This window comes from Lampetra planeri, chromosome 6, assembly GCF_965212315.1.
Source record: "Lampetra planeri chromosome 6, kcLamPlan1.2.h2, whole genome shotgun sequence".
Taxonomy (NCBI): domain Eukaryota; kingdom Metazoa; phylum Chordata; class Hyperoartia; order Petromyzontiformes; family Petromyzontidae; genus Lampetra; species Lampetra planeri.
The window spans coordinates 14,362,919-14,385,634 of record NC_136112.1 but is presented as its reverse complement, the minus strand read 5'-3'; the positions used below and the strand labels follow the sequence as shown (position 1 = coordinate 14,385,634).

The window sequence follows — 22,716 nt, the reverse complement described above, 5'->3', positions numbered from 1 at the left end:
TGGTCATATCTCAGAAAACGAAGCAGGTTCCAGCCATCGCGCTGCACATTCGTAGCGGCGTTCAATCTGCACCTCTTTTCTTAAAGGGCCCCACCTCTTTTCCCTTTTCTTCCCTTTCCTGCTCATTGCCCCCGCCAATCTGCCCTGTTACACAACCGACTCGACTCCCCTTCCCGTCGTATAATGACTGGAGCAGCAGGCTTAAGTTGAGTGAAGCGCAGATGAGGAACCTTGTTCAGTAACATGTATTCATACTGGACGTATTTTGAAAAGCACAAAACCATCCGTACGGATTTGAAATGCAAGGCTATGGGAAACTGACATGGTAATCATCGTCGTGTCGTGAAATTTTATATTGTGTCGTGAACATGTGTATCACGGCCACCCTCCCAGTAAACGCGCAAGGTGTGGCCAATGTCGACGTGGTCAGGAACATTGGACCAACGTTGGCCCAGCGTTCCATATTTACTGGGCTACTTAGGTACATTAACGACCCGTACACCTGCCCATCTAAACCTCTATCTACCCATCCATCCACCTGCCCAACCGGGTGGGTGGTACTGCAGTCGCACCTACGATTAACACGGTTAGCTACGTACTGTGCAAAAGAAGTTCCACATACGTGCATAGTTAGATCCTTTGAAACTTACCAAGTGGGAAAAAAACAATGGGTGATAAAGATAAGGATCTGGGACAATGGATAAACAGCAATGCAAAACGTGACCATACACATTGACTGCATCCCACATCCAGCCAGGCTGTGATGTTGCCAAGTGCTGGAAGATTCTTGAATTAAATCCCAAGATGGGAGTCGAATTATCTCCATAACGCCTACAGGAGAACATGAGAAACCACTCGGTGGGATGTGAATAGTGTTTGTCTTTTGGATCGACTACCCCCCACCCTCCAGTCTGCCCCCCCCCACCACCAGCATGGGAATGTGGAATTGCCACCGCCGTATCAGGGCTGCCAACGTTAACGAGCGCCGCTCTGTCACTCGTCTTTGTTTGGCCGCGGTGGCACTTTGATTGCCGACACAATTTGGCCAGAACAGCTGGAAAACGCAGAAGGGCTCCCAATTGTGGGTCGATGACTTCACATCCAGGTCATGCCAACTGACCACCGACACCATCACCCACCGCCGCCAGCAAAGTGAGCCTTCGTGGCCCAGATCAATCACTCTTGTGAATGAGGCTATGCGGAGATCAACTTGACTTGCCCGGGGCGAAATGCGTATCACGTCGTGAAGTTGCGCCACTTGGTGGCACGTTCCCAGTGCCCGTGTTCAGGTGGGACTGGGCCCCTTCGTAGGAATGTATATCTTGCCCCGGCTGACTTAGAAATACCGATGAGTAAAATAACGGAATAAAAACTAAACCCAGAGGGAGATTAACTCGCAGACAACGTAACACAAAAACCCTTTATTATAATTATAATAATAACACGATCATAATTTTCACATTTATAAATCGTAACAAAGAAATACCAAATGATTATTGCTCAACACACATTCAGGTATGGGGACACGGCCATACAGCTGCCGCATGTATTATTTGATAGCCTTGTGAAATGAAGGCCTACTTATGCCATGTCAGTTATGGAGGACGTTTGACCATACATCACCACACTGGTCAGTGCGGGGGTGTTGGTGAAGAGGTAAGGGTGGCAGCGGGTGGGTGGGAGGGTGCCGGTAACCAGGACCGGTGCAGATATCACTCGCCACTGACATTATCTGTGGCCAGTAATCATCAAACTTGGGTCACCTGGTTCACAGCGCGGTGCGTCAACCGCTGTGCCTCCGCTCCGCCCCATGTGTGTGCGTGAAAAATCCACGCGTGGTTCCAACTCCCCAAACGGGTTTCCAGCGGAAAAAATAAAAATAAAGTCGGGAGTGAGCGATGGAACCACGGCAATGGCCATGCTCCACCGCAGAAGTGTCGCGAGCTGGACCGGCTGGCGACAACTCCCCACGCAACTCGAAAGTCACGATCACCGACGCCGATATTGTGAGGGATATGACGGCAACAGCGCCGCTGAGGGAATGCGGCGAGCCAGCGATTGTATTGTGGTTAGCGGAGAAAGAGCGGTAATCGTTTTTTGCCCTCGTGCTTCGAGGGGCTGCGAGGGCGCTCCGGTAACGGAAACCCGAGCCGGGGGGCAGCTGCAGGATGGGGGGGGGCGGTGGCGTGCGTACATGGGCAAGGCCCCCCATTAAACATTCATGGGAGAGGACGATAGCTGGCACATTCGACCCCTGCAAAGTGCCGCCGTGGTTTTTTGTCTCGCATGTTTAATCCAGAGGGAGTGATTCACGACTCTTGATGAGTGATCCCACCGGTGACGACGATGATGATGATGATAATTCACCGCGAACGGAAAGTTGGTGTTCACACCTCGGCGTTGGCCAAAGCAATCGCGGCAATATTTCAAGGGGACCTTTTAGCCCACCTAATCCAGCGTCGCTGAAGTGTTAATCCAGCATTGCGACCAGCATTAATCCAGTATTACAACAGCATTCGTCGAGAATTCTGGGCAGCATTAATCCAACATGAGAGGAGGATTAACCCTGAATCTCACGGACGTGAACCCATCATCCAATCAGGATTAAAGTACCTAGCCGGGGTGGCTCGGTGGGATGGCGAGTGACTCGCAATTGGGAAGGTTGCGAGTTCAAATCCTGGTTGGGGGTTCACTCATCCCATCATCCCTTCGGGGTCGATAAAATACGCACCACTGTATGTGGGGAAGGCAACAGTGGTTGTCCTGTGGATAGAGTGGTCCCCGCGATAGGAAGGTGTAATATCCACCGCAGGCTCAGGGCTATACACAGATATAAGCACTGTCACAATGCTCATTTGAGCAGCAAATCACTGACTTGACGATCTACAGCGGTGTTCTTCACTCATTTTCAGAGGGGGGGCCACTTTCGCCGATAAGACATCATCAGTGTGTGAGGGCCGCCACACATTTGAAACAATTGGGGTTTGACAGCAGCACGATGATGCGGGGAGGGGGGGGGGGTGTTTTTACCCTTTGTGTATTGTCGGAGGCCGCACTAAAGGCCCCCGGGCCTTGCAACGAAGAACACTGATCTACAGTAAACCAGCTGCCCTCCAATATTAATCCATTGTGCTGTCTCAATTAACTTATTCTATATTCTTAGGTTTTTTCGGTAAAGTCACGTAGGTAAAACATCAAAATTAATGAAAATAAAATAAAATAAAACAAAAATCACGACGTTTCGGAGGCAACACAAGTCTCCGTCATCAGGTGGGACCGTCACAGCCAGATTAGCTGCATCAAGTGAGGCAATGATTCAAGATGTAATCCCTTATAAGCAAGTTGGAGGGGGGAGGAGAGGGGGGGGGGAGCTCATCAGAATGTGGTAGCCAATGAATGGAACGTATCGAGAGGGAGGGGGGCGGGAGGGGGAGGACCAAAAAAATGGGCGACGGCTTGGACGCGGTTGCTGCACACGCCAACACAATGCGAATTAATCCAGCGCGTTAACATTCACGTAATTTCACTGCCCAGGTGTGTTGTGGGATTCGAGCTGAACGCCGCGTTAGCAGGTAGAAGGTGAAAATACGCTGAGCGGGTTCACCGTGATCACTCGCCATTTGTGTTGCCCGTGGCCAGGAATGAAAATCGGGTCATCGGGTTCGTGGCGCGGTGCGCCACAACCGTTTCTTCCTCTCGCTGCACCCAATGCGTGCTTGAGATACGTGCGCTGTTCCAACTCCGCAAAGTGGTTTCCAGTTAAAATGCAGTTGGAGTGAGAGCGATTGGGGCAACACAGAACCATGGCAAAGGGCTATTCTCCCCGCAAGATGATCGCAACGATGAGTTGTGTGATGGAGGCGATGGGTTGTGTCAGAATAAAAAAAATGATAGCGGAGAGACAAATTATGTGGAGATACATTCTGCTTTGCTATTTTGTTATTTATATTTTCCACAATGACGCGAATGATTGTTTTGAGTAACACAATTAGGCAGGAGCGGTTTAATGTGCTTACAATTTAGTTGTGGGCAATTTGCAAACGTATTATCTGTCCAGGTGCCACTATGGGTAGTTAAAATCAATCTCATGGGTCAAATCGGCGCATCATCTCTGCGATTGATTCAATGAGTACTCCTTTGTGGAACGTTATACTCAAATAACTATTTTTATTTTACCAGGTCAGGCTCACTGAACTACACAGCTCTTCTTCACAAGTGACCTGGCCACAAATGACAGCTCAACGAAGTGTGTATGTATATATATAGAACGTCTTTCGCACCGTACGTAGCAAATCGTGCTAGTCGGAGGCGGATTGTCACGTGGAAATATGTAGCAGCAAAATACTCTAAAAGCGTGATGTTGTTTCTAAACATGGAGGGAAAAACCGGAGGACCCGGATAAAAATCCACGCGACCACGGGGAGAACATGCAAACTCCAAATAGACAGGCGTCAGGGTTGGGATCGAACCCACGACCTCCTGTATATCAGACGATGTAGTTAACATTTCGCCACCATAGTGCCCCAACAGTGTTGAACAGTGCTATTGAGAACACGCGGGCAGCTGTAGCCGCAATCTATCCGTTGCCTCTGTAAACAATGGCTCCGACTGCGAAGCTACACAGTCGCAAATTCACCAGAATTCCAATGGGATTGCGTCATCATTCTCGACAGAAAGTATTCGTCACTGCAACTGCAAGCACATTCCATTGGTTCTCACACAAACAAGCCTCAGCTTTTATCCGGCATTTCTCCAACATCTCTGCCCGAATGTTCCCATCATTCCGACAGCATTCCACCAGGAGCTGTTGCTCAGGCTCCATCAGCCTTCCACGAATTCTGCGGGTCAGAATTCCTCCGGCATTCCGACAACATTCCACAAGCATAATTTGCAAGCTCATATTCTCTCTCGGGCTCATGGGCATCCCCATTAGTGCACATGTGTTTAGTACTACACAGTTTCGTTAAATATATTTTGTTGTTTTTTATATTTATATTTTAATCTATATACAGTATACGCAGTGCTGGATTATCCTAGTAGCAAAAGTAGCTACATTTGCTACAGGCCCCACACTTTCAACGGCCCCGCGCTAAATGCTTTCAAGCTATCAATTCCGGTTCAGTGATTTTGCACTTGCTCTATTACTATAGTACTATACTGCCTTCGACTTTTGTGAACGACTGGCTGTTTAAGGTTAGCGATTTGTCGTAGTATCTGGCTGTATAGCAAATGAAAAAATACCATTACTTTACTATGCAAGTTACATTTTGTGTTTTAATATTTGTTTTTTAATTTAGGGCTCCTTTATAACATATGCTACAGGCCCCGCACTAGCTTAATCCGGCACTGAGTATATGGGATGTTCCCTGATCCATGTGATTCTCTGTCAGTGTGATTCTTAACACACTTTAAAGGCGTCGTGTTGACTTGATGCCTTGCAATAGGGTATCTGTTTGGTGTTTGAACATCTTAACACCTGTTTTATTGCCAGAATGGTTAAAGCCTATTCTTTTTTTACATCGTTTCGATAGTCATATTGGTTGTTCAGGAGTAGGAGGTAGCCTTTCACAGGACGCAACACGAGAAGGGAAGATGACCGTTTGGAAAAAAACAGCGATGGAATGGAAGCCAAACTAGGGAGCATGCCCCAGGCGTTGACCTTTGTGGCGATCGAGCCATTAGATCAGTTCCTATACATGAGTGACATGGATCGTGGAATCGCAGGGCCCGGCGGGATGGCGTCGATACAGGAAGGTCACCGTCCATACCTGATGATGATTATGATGCGGTATATTCTGCTCATCTCTGCTGGCGGCCAAAACCAGTGGTAGGAAATTCCAAATTCTTTTGGCAGAGGGTTCCCTCTGTCGATTTCCCTCAAAGTGTTGTGCATTTGTCCAGTGCCGTAAGGATGATGAGCCCTGGCCAGGATTTAAACTTTAACTTTCAGACTTGAGAGTTGAGCAATCTAACCACAGTGCCACCTGGGCATACAATACGTACTGTATAATACAGAGCATATACAGTGAACAGTAAAACCTCGTTATTTGGGTATTTGATCGTTCGTAATTGGCACGGCTGCCCTTTCGGCATATATACCATGTTAGTAATTCGCCACGAGCCGAATTCCCGTACCGAATGGCCCAATTTCGGCATGCAGTCTAGTGGCAGCGTGTGTGGTGAGTGTTAGTGCAGACCTGTTGCTTTGGATTTTACCTTTGTTTACACACTTTTATTTAACTCACTCTGTCTGTCGTTGTTGTGGTTGTCGTATCCTCAAATCTTGTAACTCAATTTTAACCCACTTCCCAATAGGGTATCGACTGCAAACTTGGTATACTTATGTCATACTGATGAAAATACTATATTCTATCATTAATTTATTTTTTATTTTTAAACAATCTTTTTTATATGTTTTGTTTCGGCTTGGGTCTAATTTTCCACGCTCAACTAAATTTGTCTGTAATTGACCACGGTCCCTTACGTTATGGCAAGCTTTGGGGCCACTTTCTGGAGTCGTGGAGTTCTGCCATTACTAGTACATTTCATAAAAGCGTGTTTAAAAAAAAAGTTTTTAAAAAAAAATTACTTATTTCCATCAAAGCCTGGTTCGCCTCAAATGTCGACAAATTAACTCGTGGTTAGTGACGGCCTTTTATTCGTGTCAGGAGTTTGACGGCTTATGGACGCCAACAACAAAACAAAACGAGTCGACGACTTCCCAATGGCGCTTTAAAAATATTCTTCCACGGACCTCTGGCCCTGCGTCACAACGATGAAGGATTATCCTCTGCGAGCGTGTTTATCGGTGGGAGTGTGCGCGCGCGTGCATGGTGCATACGCCCGTTGCCTTTTTAAAGTCTGTGCGGAGCCAAGCCCCATCTGCAAGTCTGGACCATAAATGACCACGTGAGGCTGATTTAATAGCTCTGACCTAGATTGGGAGCTGAGGAAACAGCGGCTCGCCACATAATCAAAATCCACTTTGCCCCCCCCCCTTCTCTGGATTGCGATATTGTATCGGGGAGTAAGATGCACCCCAAAATCGTGCGCGGTGTTAACCAGAGTTATACAAATCTAGTCTCGCATGCACACGCACGCGCATACCGGACTATTGGGCGCCGTGGTGGCGAGATGTTAACTACCTTGCCTGGTATGCAGGAAGTTGTGGGTTCGATTCCGACCCTGAAGCCGGTAATATTTGGAATTTACATGTTCACTCCTCCCCGTGGTCACATCGGTTTTTCTCTAGGTCCTCCGGTTTTTTGCCTTCACGTTTAGAGTCAACATGCTTTTAGAGTATTTGGCTGCTATAAATTGCCACGTGACAACCCACTTCATTGGACTGTCATTTGTGGCCAGGTCGCTTGTGGAAAAATAACTACGTAGCTCAATGGGCCCTACCTGGTAAAATAAAAATAGTAAGAGTAGTTATAAGACATCACTCCCACCCCCCCCCCGTGTGTTTTAAAGCTGTGTGGAGATTACGGCTCAAATGAGCAGCATGGCAGCGATCGTCCACTCGGTCGGCATCTGCGAGTCGGCAGTGGAAATTCCACGTTCCCATTGATAGAGTGAATCTCTGCACAGGCATTGCCGAGGTATCGTGAGCGTAGTTTACCTCTCACCCCCTGCCCAAAACCAGAATATTATGAACTCACCATTATATGGCCACATTAACTAGGAGTCGATGTTGTTGGCTATTACGCATTGCTAGAGCTGGGCTGTAGACTTGATTGTTTAATGAATCTACGACTTTATAGATTTTCTGTTCATTTACTCGAATCTTCTTTTGTATGGCTGATGTTGATGTAGAGCAACAGCTACAATTTTAGAGCCAGATAATTGCATCAGGGGTAGCGGTGTGGTGTGTCACTGCTGCCACGATGTCCCCTTTTTTGCGGATTAGGCGCCGAGTTGTATGTTCGATGGTGCTGTCTGGGTGACCTTGTCGCACGCCGGAGGGTTTTTAATTTCCCATTTGTGCATCAAGTAACCGCATCTGCCATGGTGTGTACTCTCCGATTACATGCCACCCAATTACTAAAATAATCTGATAACATGAAAATAGTTGGGGGGAAAAAATATATCGTCTTTGCTCCCTCACTTCCCGCTGGATGGGAAGTGATGGGCGGAATTTGGGCAAGTCATTGGAATCATTGTCACGTTGGGTGTGGCTTGTAGGAAGTTTTCTCACCTTTAGGAGGCAGGATATGGGATGGCCATCATATTTAAGGGTTTTGAGTAAAAACACATTTTTGTGTAAATTCACGAGTAGACAAATTGTGCCTGCTCTGCTCAATACTTTCCCCGCTCGTCGCAGAGGTTTACGGCTCAAATCTAAAGGCCGCCCTGATTAATACTATGGGTGTATTATGTGTGTGTGTACGTACGTTGAACCTCTTTCACACCGTACGTAGCCAGCCCAACCGTGCTTGGAATGCGCACACCGCCTGCTTCACAATAGACGTTAAAGTTCGCTCGACATCATTTCGCAAGGGTAGATTGGTCGTGTGCTGGCGTTACGGTCCCAATTTGATAAAATTACCAGCCCTTCCCCCACCGTACAATTCTCCCAACGGAGTACACATTAGGAATTATTGCCCCTCACCCCCACTCCCCCACTGCGAAACACTTAGCAGGACCCTCCTGAAAAGGCCAAGAGACTCAGTGAGGCTTTTGTGGATAAACAAGGGTAGTAGTATATTACTACTGCTAATAACAATGGAGATGTTGTTGGCTTTTGGTCGTTATGATGGAACAGATGAAGATGGCTGTTGCACAGTGCTCGTCGTTTAGGCCCATGGTGTTTTTGTTGAGCCCAGGCCATGGGTTTTCAGCCTTGTTGTTTTACTTGCTATAACAAAAAATTATCAGGACCAGAGGGCATTTCTCAAGCACTGTGTTATGTGTTGTTTTTCTGAATGTCAATTTTAGCGGTCATATTTTCTTTCTTTTTGCTTCTATTTTTTTTTTGCAACTGAAAAATGTGGATGATGCAAGAAAATATTTTTTTTGTCCCTTGTGTCAAACCAAAAATGTTCCCTCTCCATATTTTCGGTCGTATTTAAAAAAAACAACACACACGCGCACATTTACGCCAATTACTTGTTTACGATGATGTCAAGTCGACGCAGGAAATAATTACGGCAATTTCCAAATTACGCGGCGCTGATAAACATGAAACGTTTGAAAACGTCGGCTTAACGTTACCGACGATCGGGTGAAGGCGCAGCCCTGCAAGTTCTTGCTCACGCCACTGCTGACTGTAGAAGGGCCTCGACGAAAAGGGTTTGTTGGCCTCCTCTTCCCTGGCCAGACATTATGAAAGAGGTTGGAATACCCACACTTTTCTCCACCACACGTGAACTGACAATCGACTAAACTGTGGTGCAACTGTTTACGCTGCCTGGCGAACAGATGCGGTGGGGGAGGGCGGGGAATTTAAGAGACTTGCATGATACTGTAGCAATAATGTTACTGGTTATTTTTTTTTATACAATACTAACACTGCCCGGGCACTGCGGTGGCGAGATGGCGCTGTGGTGGCGAGATGTTAACTCCCTCACCTGGTATGCAGGAGGTCGTTGGGTTCGATCCCAACCCTGACGCCTGCTGTGTATTTGGAGTTTGCGTGTCTCTCTCTCTCCCCGTGGTTGCCGTGGATTTTTCTCCGGGTCCTTTGGTTTTTCCCTCCACATTTAAAATCAACATGAGTTTTACGAGTAATTTAGCTGCTCTAAATTTGCACGTGATAAGCCACTTCATTTGCGTTATCATTTGTTGCCAGGCTATTTCTATTAAAAGTCATACAGCTCAGTGGGCCTTACCTGGTCAAATAAAACAATGTTTCTAGATTACTTCGTGGGATCAACAGCCAGAAAACCCCGTTTCTAAAATAGTATGATGATGCTTTCTGTTATCTGCTACCCTTTTATCCACAAATCTTGTCATGCAGGGGAACCCCACTCAGTCATTTCACGGCTGTTACCCATCGGAACAGCATTTCACGTTATCCGTTGATTCACAGATAACAGGCAGATGTGGCGTAAACGATGAATAGGGAATGTTGACTTTGCTCTGAGTGTGGGGGGGGGGTGTGCAACGCATTCATACTGTTATCCGTGATTATGCGGATAACAGAACTTTATACATTGATCAGGATTATTATTTTCGCTGGGTAAAGCTGACTTGCCACACTTCAGAGAGGCTGAGTCAAGTTTGTGTGTGTGCGTGCGACACTGTGATTCCACCCATTCCAGGCTTGGCTAGTTCATTGCACGCGACTTGATAATCTGCGATCAACTAAGATCATCATCATCATCATCCGCTATGATCTTTACCAGGGGCATGGGTAACAATGCTTCATTGGCCTTCTCTTTGTTTGGCTGATGTTGTCGAGCTCCAGCTATTATTTAACATTGAGGTGGTTGAGCCAGATGATTGCGTCGGGAGTAGCGGAGTGTATCGTTGTGATGATGCCTCCTTCGTATTTGTAAATTGGCCATTGGGTCCTCGTACATTCCGTGGTCTGTTCTCGGTGACCACAGTCTCCGCACACCGCAGGAGATTTTATAAATGTTCCATTTCGTGCATTACATATTCGCATTTGCTCCTGCTATAGTTTGCGTGTGGACGCGGTTGAGGGGTTGTGCCCATGAGCTTCGCCTTCACGAGATGTTTGTTTGTCACTTCCTGACCCTATGGGCCACAAACCGAAATCTTCATAGGGCCGAGAGTCACAGACCACACATATCGTGTGAGGTTGTCCGTGGAGTTTTTTGGATTTAGAAATCTGCGGGAGCGCCCTGGGAGTATTCTTGTGTCGCTCCGCTGCCAGGGGTGAGTGCCCTCGGCTAATTACGCTTCCGCAGATTTTTTTTTTCCCCCGTTTAAAATAAGACTCGTATTGAAAAGTTACAAATTTCCTTTCGTCTCTAATCGAGCAGCACTTGAACTGCCCAGAAGCCGTATGTTGTTCACCTGGGTTGGTTTGGCCACCCCTGATCTATCCGCTGCTGGATGAAGGCCCCTACCCCACACCCCCCCCTCTCTTTCACCCACCTTGCTCCTCCCCCCCTTTCTTACCTATATAACCTCTTGCCACGGCAGCTCTCTCGGCCACTGAATTGGCATTGTTGCTGCATTGGCATTGCTGCTGCATTGGCATTGCTACTGCATTGGCATTGTTGCTGAATTGGCACTGCTGCTGCATTGGCACTGCTGCTGCATTGGCATTGCTGCTGCATTGGCATTGCTGCTGCATTGGCATTGATGCTACATTGGCATTGTTGCTGCATTGGCATTGCTGCTACATTGGCATTGCTGTTACAGTGGCATTGTTGCTGCATTGGCATTGCTGCTACTTTGGCATTGTTGCTGGCATTGGCATTGTTGCTGCATTGGCATTGTTGCTGCATTGGCATTGTTGCTGAATTGGGCATTGTTGCTGCATTGGCATTGCTGCTGCATTGGCATTGTTGCTGCATTGGCATTGCTGTTACAGTGGCATTGCTGCTACATTGACATTGTTGCATTGGCATTTCTGTTACAGTGGCATTGCTGCTACATGTATATGTTAAAGCGTATCGCTCCCAATGGCTTCCAAATTTCGGGAGAGCGTTCCAGACGGCCGCAAAAGCGCATCTGAAAGCGCACGATGCGGTGGCCGTCTTAGTTAGTGATGGTGATGATGATGACGATGATGCGGTTAATCAACCCCCAACCAGGACTCAAACTTATTACCACTTTTTGCAAAATTGAGTTGGGTGCTTTGACCACTCCACTGCATGCACCACGTGACTGGATCAGTGGAATTTACACGCACGCTCGTGCAACATTTGTGACGAGCCTTTTGCCCGTCCAAGGTCGGATGTATTTCAGTAAATCTGAAACTTGCAAGCGAAAAGCAAACAGAAACGTGATATTCATTGCATCCATTCGTGTGCAATTTGTAAGGGCGCGGTGACACAGACCTATTTCATTTTGAGGTTATAATCCCTTGTTCATCATGACGTCCTTTTTACTTTCATGTCTCAATAGCGTTACGGAGATCACGTGACGTGAGGGTTCTGTCTTTGTAGTGAGGGTTGTAAGTTGACGCCGAGGAGGGGGGAGGAGGCGCCTCGCCCCCCCATGTGGAGTGACGTCACCCGCTAATTATTATGAATGGGTGGGGGAGTGTCCATTTTAGGACGTCACCTCTTAATGATTATTAATGAGGGGGGCTGTTCGATGTGGAGTGACGTCACCCACTCATTGTTATTAATGAGGGGGGGGTCTATGTGGAGACGTCACCTGTTCATGAGTGTTAATGAGGGGGGCTGGCCGACGTGGAGTGACGTCACGTGCGGGACACACAGACATTCTTGGCTCATTATAGTCGTAAATGGCTCGGTATGGGGGGCTAACGGGGGGTGGGAGAATTTCAAAGTGCTGGATTATTGCAGGCTGGTGGTGGCTCGTGACCAGCAGAAGCATGTATTGTTAAAATTAAGTAATATTATAGTAAAAATTACCTATTACACTGGTCAACACACTTTTTCTGGCATAAGGTATTCCAACGGTGTTAAGATAATTTTGGGGTGTTGATTCCAAATATGGCATCAGTTTTTGTCTATCACATCAGGTTTTTGAGATATCAAATATTGCATTTTTAATAAAAACTGCAGAAGAAAAATATTAAATAAATGTGGATATCTACATAAAATTCTATTATAAACACACTATCCTAAAAATACAGCACCATATTTTAACACTAAAGCAGTCACTGACTTGCAACAACTTGCAATCATAAGTGACAGAGTTAATTTCGGGTAAAATCAATGAAAATGATTTGGAATCAGCACCCTGAAATTAGTCTAAAACAGCTGCAAAAGTCCAGGCCAGAATTTTTTTTTGTTGACCAGTGTTATCACGCAAACTCCGGTCATCCTCGCGGCAACTTTTGGCTGACCCATCGCACAAAGACGCGTCTGCGGCCGTCCGGAATGCCCTGGCTTCCGATATGACGAAGCCACCGGGAGGGAACTAAGAGCACTTTTAAGTCATCTCGAGTGCCAAACTCATTTCTTCAGAACTGCTTATTTTGTGTCGAGTTTGTCGTCCTTCGATCAGCACGGTAGGCTACGTACGGTGCGAAAGAAGTTCGGCACATTGTAGACGTATTGTACAGCTCGGTGGATGGATGGATGGTGTTGGTGGTGGCGATGGGCCCATCATCCAGTAGAGCCCCTGATGCTTACAGTAAGTCGGCCGGCCCCGACGAGACTTCTTAACGCAACTAAATATTTTTTTTTCCGCCGGTTGCTGTGGCGACCCCAAGTGTTGGATTGTGTTTCGGACCGCAAGGGGAAGAAAGAAGCTGGGGCTGGAACGCGTGCACGGGACAAGGAGCACTGTCTGTGTGGGGGGGAGGTGGGGGGGGCACGGGTGGGGGAGGGGGGGGCAAGAGTAGGGGGGGCAAGGGGTGTGTGGGGGGTGTGTGGGGGGTGTGGGGATGGAGAGGGAGGTGTGTGGGGGGATGGAGGGGGGTGCTGGGCGGGTGGTGCAGGGATTGAGTTAACGTGCCGGACTGTACCACTTGTGAGAGAGTTGGGGTTGGGGGGGGAGGGGTTTGCGGGGATGTGGAAGTGCCGGACTGTACCACTTGTGGGAAAGTGAGGAGGGCGGGGGGGATTTTGCGCTTGGGATGGAGTTGACTCAAAAGCACGATGAACTCTTTTAGATTGACCATTTGTGTGGAGTTTGCGTGTCTCTTGCTCCCCGTGGCCACGTGGATTTTACTCGGAGTTTACCCGCCACATTTAGAAACGTGTCAAGAGTACTTGGCTAGTCGAAATTTCCACGTGATGATCGTCCACTTTGTTGAGCTATCATTTGTGGCCAGGTCGCTTCTGAAAAAACACATCTATGTAGCTCAGTAGGCCTTACTTGGTAAAATAAAAAATAGTTTTGTTGAATTATAATTAAGAAGTACTGTGTTGAAAGTTGGTTACAGAATGATAGGCCATTATTATCAACGACAGTTAATAAACAATGATTGTGATTAACAATTGGTGATCACGATTTTTTAAAAATCCGATGACTTAAAGATTGAGAAATAAAAGGCACAAGGCTGCCACTGCAAAGAGTAGGGGAGAGAGAAGTTGGATAGAGGCCAGGCCACTGAATGAACAAGGCCTGCTCAGATCTGGATTTCAGATTCGAATTGACGACGACAATTCCCACCTAGACGACCGTGTTCGTTGTGTTTTAAGGCAGCGTGAAAACACGGAGGAGGCTACCCTCGATGGAACCGTCGAGCAAACCACTCTAGTCTAAGCTCCTTCAACGGAGGAGGAGGAAGAGCAAAACTCCGCAAACTCTCTCCTGAAGTCCTCTCGTCCTGGCTTAGCGGACCTCGACATTGGCATTGATCAAAATCTTTATTTATCCTGGAGAAATCCGATGAGCTGCCAAGCTCTTTTTGCACAGATGTCCTGTAGGGGGCATCTGTGCAACAACAAACAATACTAAATAAACACCATAGGAGTGCAAATTAAACGGAAGGTAAGCCGATCACTAAAACGAATTAAATAACATGGATAACGTGTTTTAAGTTCAAATCTAGGTCCTGCACATATTGCCACCGTCGTACGTGACAATCGAATGTGGAATGGAGCCTACGGTATTTTTCTTTGGTAGGGCACCGGCCGATGTCGGCGGGATCACGGGCCACACTGCTGAACTCCGGTCACCCTCGCAGCAGCAGCAGCAGAAGCTTTTGGCGAGCATTCGAACAAGGACGGTTACTTCTTCTTGGTTCCTTCGGTAAAGTCACGTAGAATGGAAATAATAAAAATTAAACATAATAAAATAATTCTCACGACGTTTCGGCCACAACGCAAGCAGCCGTCCTCAGGTGAAGAATAGGTCTGTCGAGAAGACAGAGTCTGAAATTCATTCAGACTCTGTCTGTCGAGAAGACAGAGTCTGAGAAGACAGAGTCTGAAATTCATTCAGACTCTGTCTGTCGAGAAGACAGAGTCTGAAATTCATTCAGACTCTGTCTTCTCGACAGACCTATTCTTCACCTGAGGACGGCTGCTTGCGTTGTGGCCGAAACGTCGTGAGAATTATTTTATTATGTTTTATTTTTATTATTTCCATTCTACGTGACTTTACCGAAAGAACCAAGAAGATGAATCCCTGCAGTCACGAAAGCTTTCAATCGAAATTTAAGGACGGTTACGGCATCGCGCGCTTTCAGATGCGCTTCTGCGGCCGGTTGGAACGCTCTTCCGAGATTAGGAAGTCGCACGAGCTATGCACGTTTAAATCTATATTTAAAAAAACGAATTTCTTCACGGCTGCTTTTTGTGTGTTTAGTTTGTTGTCCTTTCCGCACGGTGGGCTACGTACGGTGCGAAAGAAGTTCAATATATATTCATGCATGATACTCGGAGAACTCAAAACTGGTCCAGTCTTCCGCTGCCAAAACAAGTGCTCCTGCTGGAGAGGGTTAGCGCAGTGTAGGGGCCGATAAGACCGCAATGTTATTCTATTTGTTTATTCGGCAAAAACAGAGCCTGGGAGTGTGTTTTTATTAGTTTGTTACGGTAAACCGATGCCTTTACCTTGATGACCTACAACATTTCCATATAATAAAAATAAATTCACAACTTTCAACATTTCAGTATTACATAATATTCGAAGAGCAAGCGATTTATATTCCCTTTGGCAATCCACCGCTGGATCTTTGCCATCGAGGTTTCTCGACCATACTCCGCCATTCTGTGTAAGGGGCCTCACCCCCCCCCCACCCCCGTTCCGTTCTCGCTTCACTCGCTCAGCACTCACCATCATGGTGAGGTATGGTCAAAACAACCCCCCATGGCTGACACAGAGTGATCGGGAGTGGGGGTGGCGGTCTTCACTCCACAAAGGATTGACGAAAAAATTCAGAATTAGAATTGAGAATTATTGTATTATGTTTTATTTTTATTATTTTATTATTTCCATTCTACGTGACTTTACCAAAAGAACCAAGAAGAAAAAATTCAGTGCATTATTACGTTTGCGCTCGGAAGTTTCGATGTTGAAACCTTGGTCGTGGTTTGACTGGGCCCATATATCCTCTGGGGTCATTAAAACGAGTACCACATTGTGGTAAGTCGTTAAGCGGTTTGCCTCTGGACAGACTGGCCTTCACCATAGGAATGTGGAACTTCCACCGCTGGCCGTGGCCTGCCAACGGAGATGAGTGCCCCCCCCCGCCCACACTCGTTTGGGCAGAGACACTTTGACCTCTGGCTCGTAGAAATCGTAAAATATCGTCTCCGAATATAAGCGACATTCATCTGGCTCTCCTCGCTTTGCGTGTAAATATTACTGGCCGAAACATTAGCTTATGTATCTTTCCAATTATAAGACAGTGGTTGTTATTGATGATAGTGCTGAGAGTATCTTTAGCATATGCTGGGCCTCAATTTGGCTGCGGTGGTAGGAACTAACCTTAGTATTTTTAAACTTGTTTTTCAAATCGCTGCTGCTGCTACTGAAGCAGTGGCGGTCTTAAGGAATCATTAAAATCATCAGCCATGTTCCATCCACTGCTGGATGAAGGCCTCCCCAAGCTGTTACCACCTCTAACGATTACGCGCTGCAACAAAGATCCCCCATGTAGCTTTAACAGAGTTTTGAGGCAAGTGCTAAGAGCAAACATCTACGAAGGCTGGCACGGCACACGAGGGGGTGGGTGGTCAGAACCATGCCCGGCCGCGTTTGTCTCCCGAATGACGATTTTTACACACCGCACCAGGTATGAATTTGAGGCTGAGTCGACCTAGGGGAGGCCCTGGATTAGTTCACATAATCATCACCGATATTCGCCGTGAGCCGGAATCGAACTCAGGTCACCGGGTTCGTAGTGTAGCGTGCTAACCACTACACTACCGCTCCCCACTTACACACACACATAGACACCGATATTGGCTGTGCGCGGAAATTGAACACGGCTCCACCGAGCACGAGCCGATTTCATCGCTTCATCTCCTCGGTAGACGTACATCCTCCTGCCAAATGTGCCATTCGGTTTTTGCTTGTCCGCAAAGGGGGCCATGTGTGCTTAAAAAAAAAAATTCAGTGGCACATTTGCCCACGTGACAGCGTGGTTTGTGCGACTGCGTTGGGTGATGGAGGGTCTTGTACAACAGCTCCGATTGACGTCACTCCTATGGCAGACCGAACCCGAAAGGAAAACCCAATTGTGATACGGGATAACGATAAACGTGAGAGCCTGCGTATGAAATTTGATTGTGTAAGTGTTATCCGCTCACATGTGTGAGTTTATCTTCAGGCTCGTCGGTTTCCTCCCACATGCTAAATTACTCGGCCAAAGAATTCCCCAAAAATCCCGAGGGCCCTCGTGTATAATTGAATCCTGAGTCTCCAGAGAGGATATCCTGAAAAAAATTACAAGACTAATAATTATTGTAACAATATTGTATCATACCCAACGTGGGCACATGGTTGATAAAAATTCTGTGGTGAATCATCATCATCATCATCGCTTTTAATCATATTCAAAGGTCACCCGAAATCAACACCATTTCCTAATCAACTTTTAGCAGTTGCTATTCAAGGATAGACTCAAGGTGAATGCTAGACGTAAAAAAAGAAATCCGCATTTTCTAAATTTACCCCTGCAGCACCGTCTTTGCACGGACAATAACATGTCCGTGCATGACCACATGCATACGTGCACATGGTCCCAGGCACGAGAGCTGGGGGCTGTGATCGTGGTGTTGCGCGTGTGTGTGTGCGCTTGTGTGCGCGCGCGTGTGTGTGTGAGGAGTGGAGAGTGGGGCGCGGTGGTGTAGTGGTTAGTGCTCCGCGCTTTGAACCCGGTGATGCGAGTTTCCAATCCCCCTCACAGCCAATACCAGTGACGATTATCTGAACCGGTCCTGGACCTCCCCTAGGTTGGCTCAGCTTCAAATGAGTACCTGGTGCGATGTGTAAACATCGTCATTGGGGAGACAAAGGCGGCCGGGTGTGGTGTTGGCCACCTACACCCTCGCGTGCCATGCCGGCCTTCATAGGTGCTCGCTAACGGTACTTTCCCCAAGAAGTCTGTTCAGGCTATACGAGGAGTAGTGCAGCAGTTAACCCAACACGTTACGAACTTGGCGACTCGAGTTCGATTCCCGCTCAGTCCTGGGCCTCCCCTAGGTCGACTCAGCTTCAAATGAGTACCTGGTGCGATGTGTAAATATCGCCACTAGGAATATGGAGGTGGCCAGGTGTGGTGCTGGCCACTCACCCCCCCTCGTGTGCCGTGCCGGCCTTCATAGTTCCTCGTCAGCAGCACTTGCCCCAAGTCTGTTAAATGCTTTATGGGAGAAATTTAGTCTTTTTTGTTTGTATATGTGTGTGTGAGTGTCAATGTATATATGGTTTACTGTGTGTTTGTGTGTGTTTATTGTATGTGTGTGTTTGTTGAAGCATAGACGTTTTACTCTGTGTCTACGTGTTTATGTTGCGTTTGTGTGAACATAGCCACGTGTTTACTTCAGGAGCAGATAAAATTATCGCTTCTATAAAAACTGACTTGCCACGATTTATGTCACACTTGCTCTTTGAAGAACAGGTCATATTGACACGAACGAATGACGCCCGTTTATTCCCAGTTTTCCCGCTTGTGCTCAGATTGCGTTTTCTCAAAGCTGCCACGCGTAACGCATTTATCTGTCGCATATTTGTTGATCATCACACCATCACACATCAACTGCAACTAAAATAATTTTACCAGTTAAGACTCGCTGAGCTATATAGCTTTTTTTCACAAGCGACCTGGCCACAAATTATTTCTCAAATAGCCTTTTGCCCGTCCAAGGTGTATTGCAGTAAATCTGACACTTGCCAGCGAAAAGCAGATCGCGACGTGATATATTCATTGCATCAATGCGTGTGCAATTTGTAAGGGCGCGGTGACACAGACCTATTTCATTTAAAGGTTATCATCCCTTGTTCATGATGACGTACTTTTTACTTCGATGTCTCAACAGCGTTACGGAGATCGCGTGACGTGAGGGTTCTGCCTTTGTAGTGAGGGTTGTAAGTTGATGCTGAGGAGGGGGGAGGAGGCGCCTCGCCCCCCATTTGGAGTGACGTCACCCGCTAATTATTATGAATGGAGGGGGGGTCCATTTGGAGTGACGTCACCTGCTCATGATTATTAATGAGGGGGGCTGGTCGATGTGGAGTGACGTCACGAGCGTTGCACACAGACATTCTTGGCTCATTTTATTTCTCAACGAAGTGGCTTATCACGTGGAGATTTAAAGCAGCCAAATACTCTAAACGTGTGTTTCCAAATGTGGAGGGAAAACCCGGAGAAAAAGCCACGCGACCAAGCGGAGAACTTGCTAACTCCAAATATATAGCAGGCACGAGGGAGTTAACATCTCGCCACCGTGGTGACCCTTTTGTAAATCATTACACCGTCACATATACGCCCGTGCTGTTGTCTACATTGTCACACATCCGACTTGCCGGGGGACCGTGGTATCGGTGGATATGTGAAAAATGTGGACAGTGTGAACATCGATAGGAAACCACCGTTACACCCGTATTTAGGTCGCTGGGCAAAAACCAAGTGCCCACCCCACAGTAGTAAATCAAGTTGTTACGTGATACAAACGTGGCCGACTTAACACTGCCACAGCAGCAACCACCGTTGTGTTAGAGAGCTATCCGCGCACACTCAACAATTGGGAAATTACGTTTTGCCAGTGGTTACAACCAGAATCATCAGGGAGTTGCCAGAATTGCTTGACTCTGCTTTAGAAGTGCGTGACACTCTGGTCATCCTCGCAGCAGCGGTTTCTGGCTGGCCATCAAACAAAGACGGTCACCGTATCGTGCACTTTCAGATGCACTTTTGCGGCGGTCTGGAACGCTCTTCCTTCCGATATTAGGATGCCGCTGGAGCTGTGAACTTTTAAATCCAGATTGAAAACTCATTTCACTAGAACTGCTCTTTGTGTTTAGTCTGTTGTCCTCCCCCCACACCTCCGATTAGCACGGTTGACTACGTACAGCACGAAAGAAGTTCAACATACACCATTGGAACCTCCTTTGCCAGTATCAAAATATGATAATAGTTTTTTTACCCTTTTATCTGGCAACAAAACTGACACCTTTTTTACAAGGAGTCATGTTTGCATGGACCACAATACCTGCGGTCGGAATGCAATCAAAAAACACAACTCTGATAATGTATGCACTGTCCTTGAAATTGATTGGTCCACACCCGAGACAGCTTTCCTTAGAGCCTAGTCTCACATGGTGTTGGACCAGATGACGCCAAAGGCGCACAACTCAAAGACAATGCACCATCAGAGTATGAGAGCTCGGGGTAAGCATTTACACCATTGGAACCTCCTTTGCCAGTAGAAAATTATGATAATTGTTTTTTTACCCTTTTATCTGTTTGCATTCTGACCGCAGGTATTGTGGTCAATGCAAACATGACTCCTTGTAAAAGAGGTGTCAGTTTTGTTGCCAGATAAAAGGGTAAAAAAACAATTATAAAGTTCAACATACACACGTACATTAAGAACACGCAACCGTATCTGAAGACGTATTTGTAAACATCTACAGGAAATTGCATTTACACCCACGTGTAGCTAACGTACTGCCGGCAGATCGAACTGGCGACCACTGGATCTGCTAACAACTGCAGCGCAGGAGCGTCCCGCTTCTCCTCTTATGTTCACACGGCCTGGTAATTGTGTCACGTTGTTGCTCGCAGGAAATGAAGCCGGAGCTTTCAAGGTGCTTCGCCGAGTGAGACGTCACAAGGTCGCCCAACGATGCAACGCCACCGCCTCCAAGTGCGACATCTCCTCCCCAAGATGCACTGCTACCTACCCAGGATGCACATCTCCGTGGTCGTGCTGTGGTTGGCCGGCTGGGCAGAGGCACAAGTCAACCCGAGTAAGTGCAGAAAGCGATCGTTGCCCCCACCATGCTCGTGCGTGCGCCAAGCAGAGGTCGCAAACGGGTTTTGATTCCTTACCCGTACCCGGCCGCACCAGGGTCGCAAACGGGTACCCTACCCGATACCCGGCTACCCGTTCCCGGCCGGGTATCGGGTAGGGTACTGGTACGGGTGTAGGACTCGTACAAGGGTTGTCTTTCTCTCCTCTTTATTTTCCTCTTAGAGTCCACCTTCGCCGCGCTACCGCTCCGCGTCTCGGCGCGGCCTCGCTCCGCTCCGCGTCTCTCTGCTGCGCCACCGCTCCGCGTCTCTCCATGCCCTCTACCTCACTATCGCTACGCTTGTCGTCTCTACGGTTTCTCCTACTCTGCATCCTTCTGATGCATGGCTACCCTGGTTACTCACTGCGTTCTCGCTACCACTGTCTCTCCGTGCTTTACTCTACTAACACTGTCTCTACGCTTTACTCTACTATCACTTGCTCTGCGACTCTCCGGGCACCGTTACTGCAGCTCCATCCACGACGCCGACTCGTACAGGACTCCCCTCTCTCCGTTGCGCTCTGGCTTATATCCCCACACCAATTAATTTCCCTAATTATCTCTACCCCCCGCTTATCGCTCGACCCTGGCCCCCCCCTGTCACGTGGCCTTGTTTTCGCCGCCGGAGCGACGCCAGCTAATGCCCAATTACCTTTCCAGCCAATCACTGGCCTGTGTCCTCCCGGCTACCCTGACACCTGTTTCAACCCTTAACGACCCACTTCGCCTAAAGTCACAACAACAACCATTACCTCACATCACCCCACTGTACTGTTCTTGCTTGCATAGCAACAGAGGCGGGGGATGCGTGGCGCGCTATACTCAAGCCCTACACGGGTACCCGATTGCGACCTCTGGGATGAAGCCATGTTGCAGGCGCGGGTGGGTTGATTCTAGGAACTTGAATTGTGAGAAGAGAAAAGACGTTGGGAAATGAGTGACAAACGGTAACTCACCAGTGACTCACGGCCTACCCGTACCCGGACCCGGCCGCACCAGGGTCGCAAACGGGTACCCGTACCCGGCCGAGTACGGATAGCCAGGTATCGGGTAGGGTACGGGTATCGGGTACCCGATTGCGACCTCTGGCGCCAAACGATGTCCCCGTTTGTGGCGAAGGCTCGTTAGCAGGGGGTCATGGGACAGACTCCAAATGCTTTGGTTTAACAGACCATGGTTAACAATGTAGAGAGCGCTCATGGTTCGAAGACAAAGATTCCCCGCATAGCCTGCACGGAATATCGGGGAGAGTGCAATTGAGTGAGCACATAGGAAGGACAGAGTGGGGCTTGCGTGGGTGGTGTGGCCAGTGCCCTGCCCAGCCGCCTTTGTCTTCCCAATGATGTTCATACACAACATCCCTCTTGCGGGCGAGTCGACCGAGGGGAGGGCCTGCAGCAAGTTCTGACATCGCTCGCCACCGATGTTAGCCATGGCCGCTAATCGGACTCTGGGTGGCTCCATGCCTGCACGGTGCTGCTTGTGCGTGTGCAGCTTATCCAGGTCACATGACTCGCAGTGGGGAAGTTTGCGAGTTCAATCCCTGGCTGGGGTCCAACTGGCGCCGCCATCATCCAGAATCAAAATAATTATTTGCACTGGAGAAATCCAACGAGCTATGAAGCTGCTTTGTCACAGATGTCCAGTAGGAATTTTATTTCTATCCCTCTGGGGCGGATAACATCAAAT

General features: G+C 47.8%; 1 protein-coding gene across 1 annotated transcript in view; it reads left to right on the top strand.

Moving 5' to 3' along the window:
• The window catches only part of DDR2 (discoidin domain receptor tyrosine kinase 2), a 76,976-nt gene that overhangs the window by 10,805 nt on the left and 43,455 nt on the right, over window positions 1–22,716 (top strand). Inside the window, exon 2 of the mRNA XM_078595660.1 lies at window positions 20,798–20,982. Within this exon, the coding sequence (XP_078451786.1) occupies window positions 20,859–20,982 (124 nt within the window). The 5' untranslated portion in view covers window positions 20,798–20,858. The remainder of the gene's footprint in view (window positions 1–20,797; window positions 20,983–22,716) is intronic.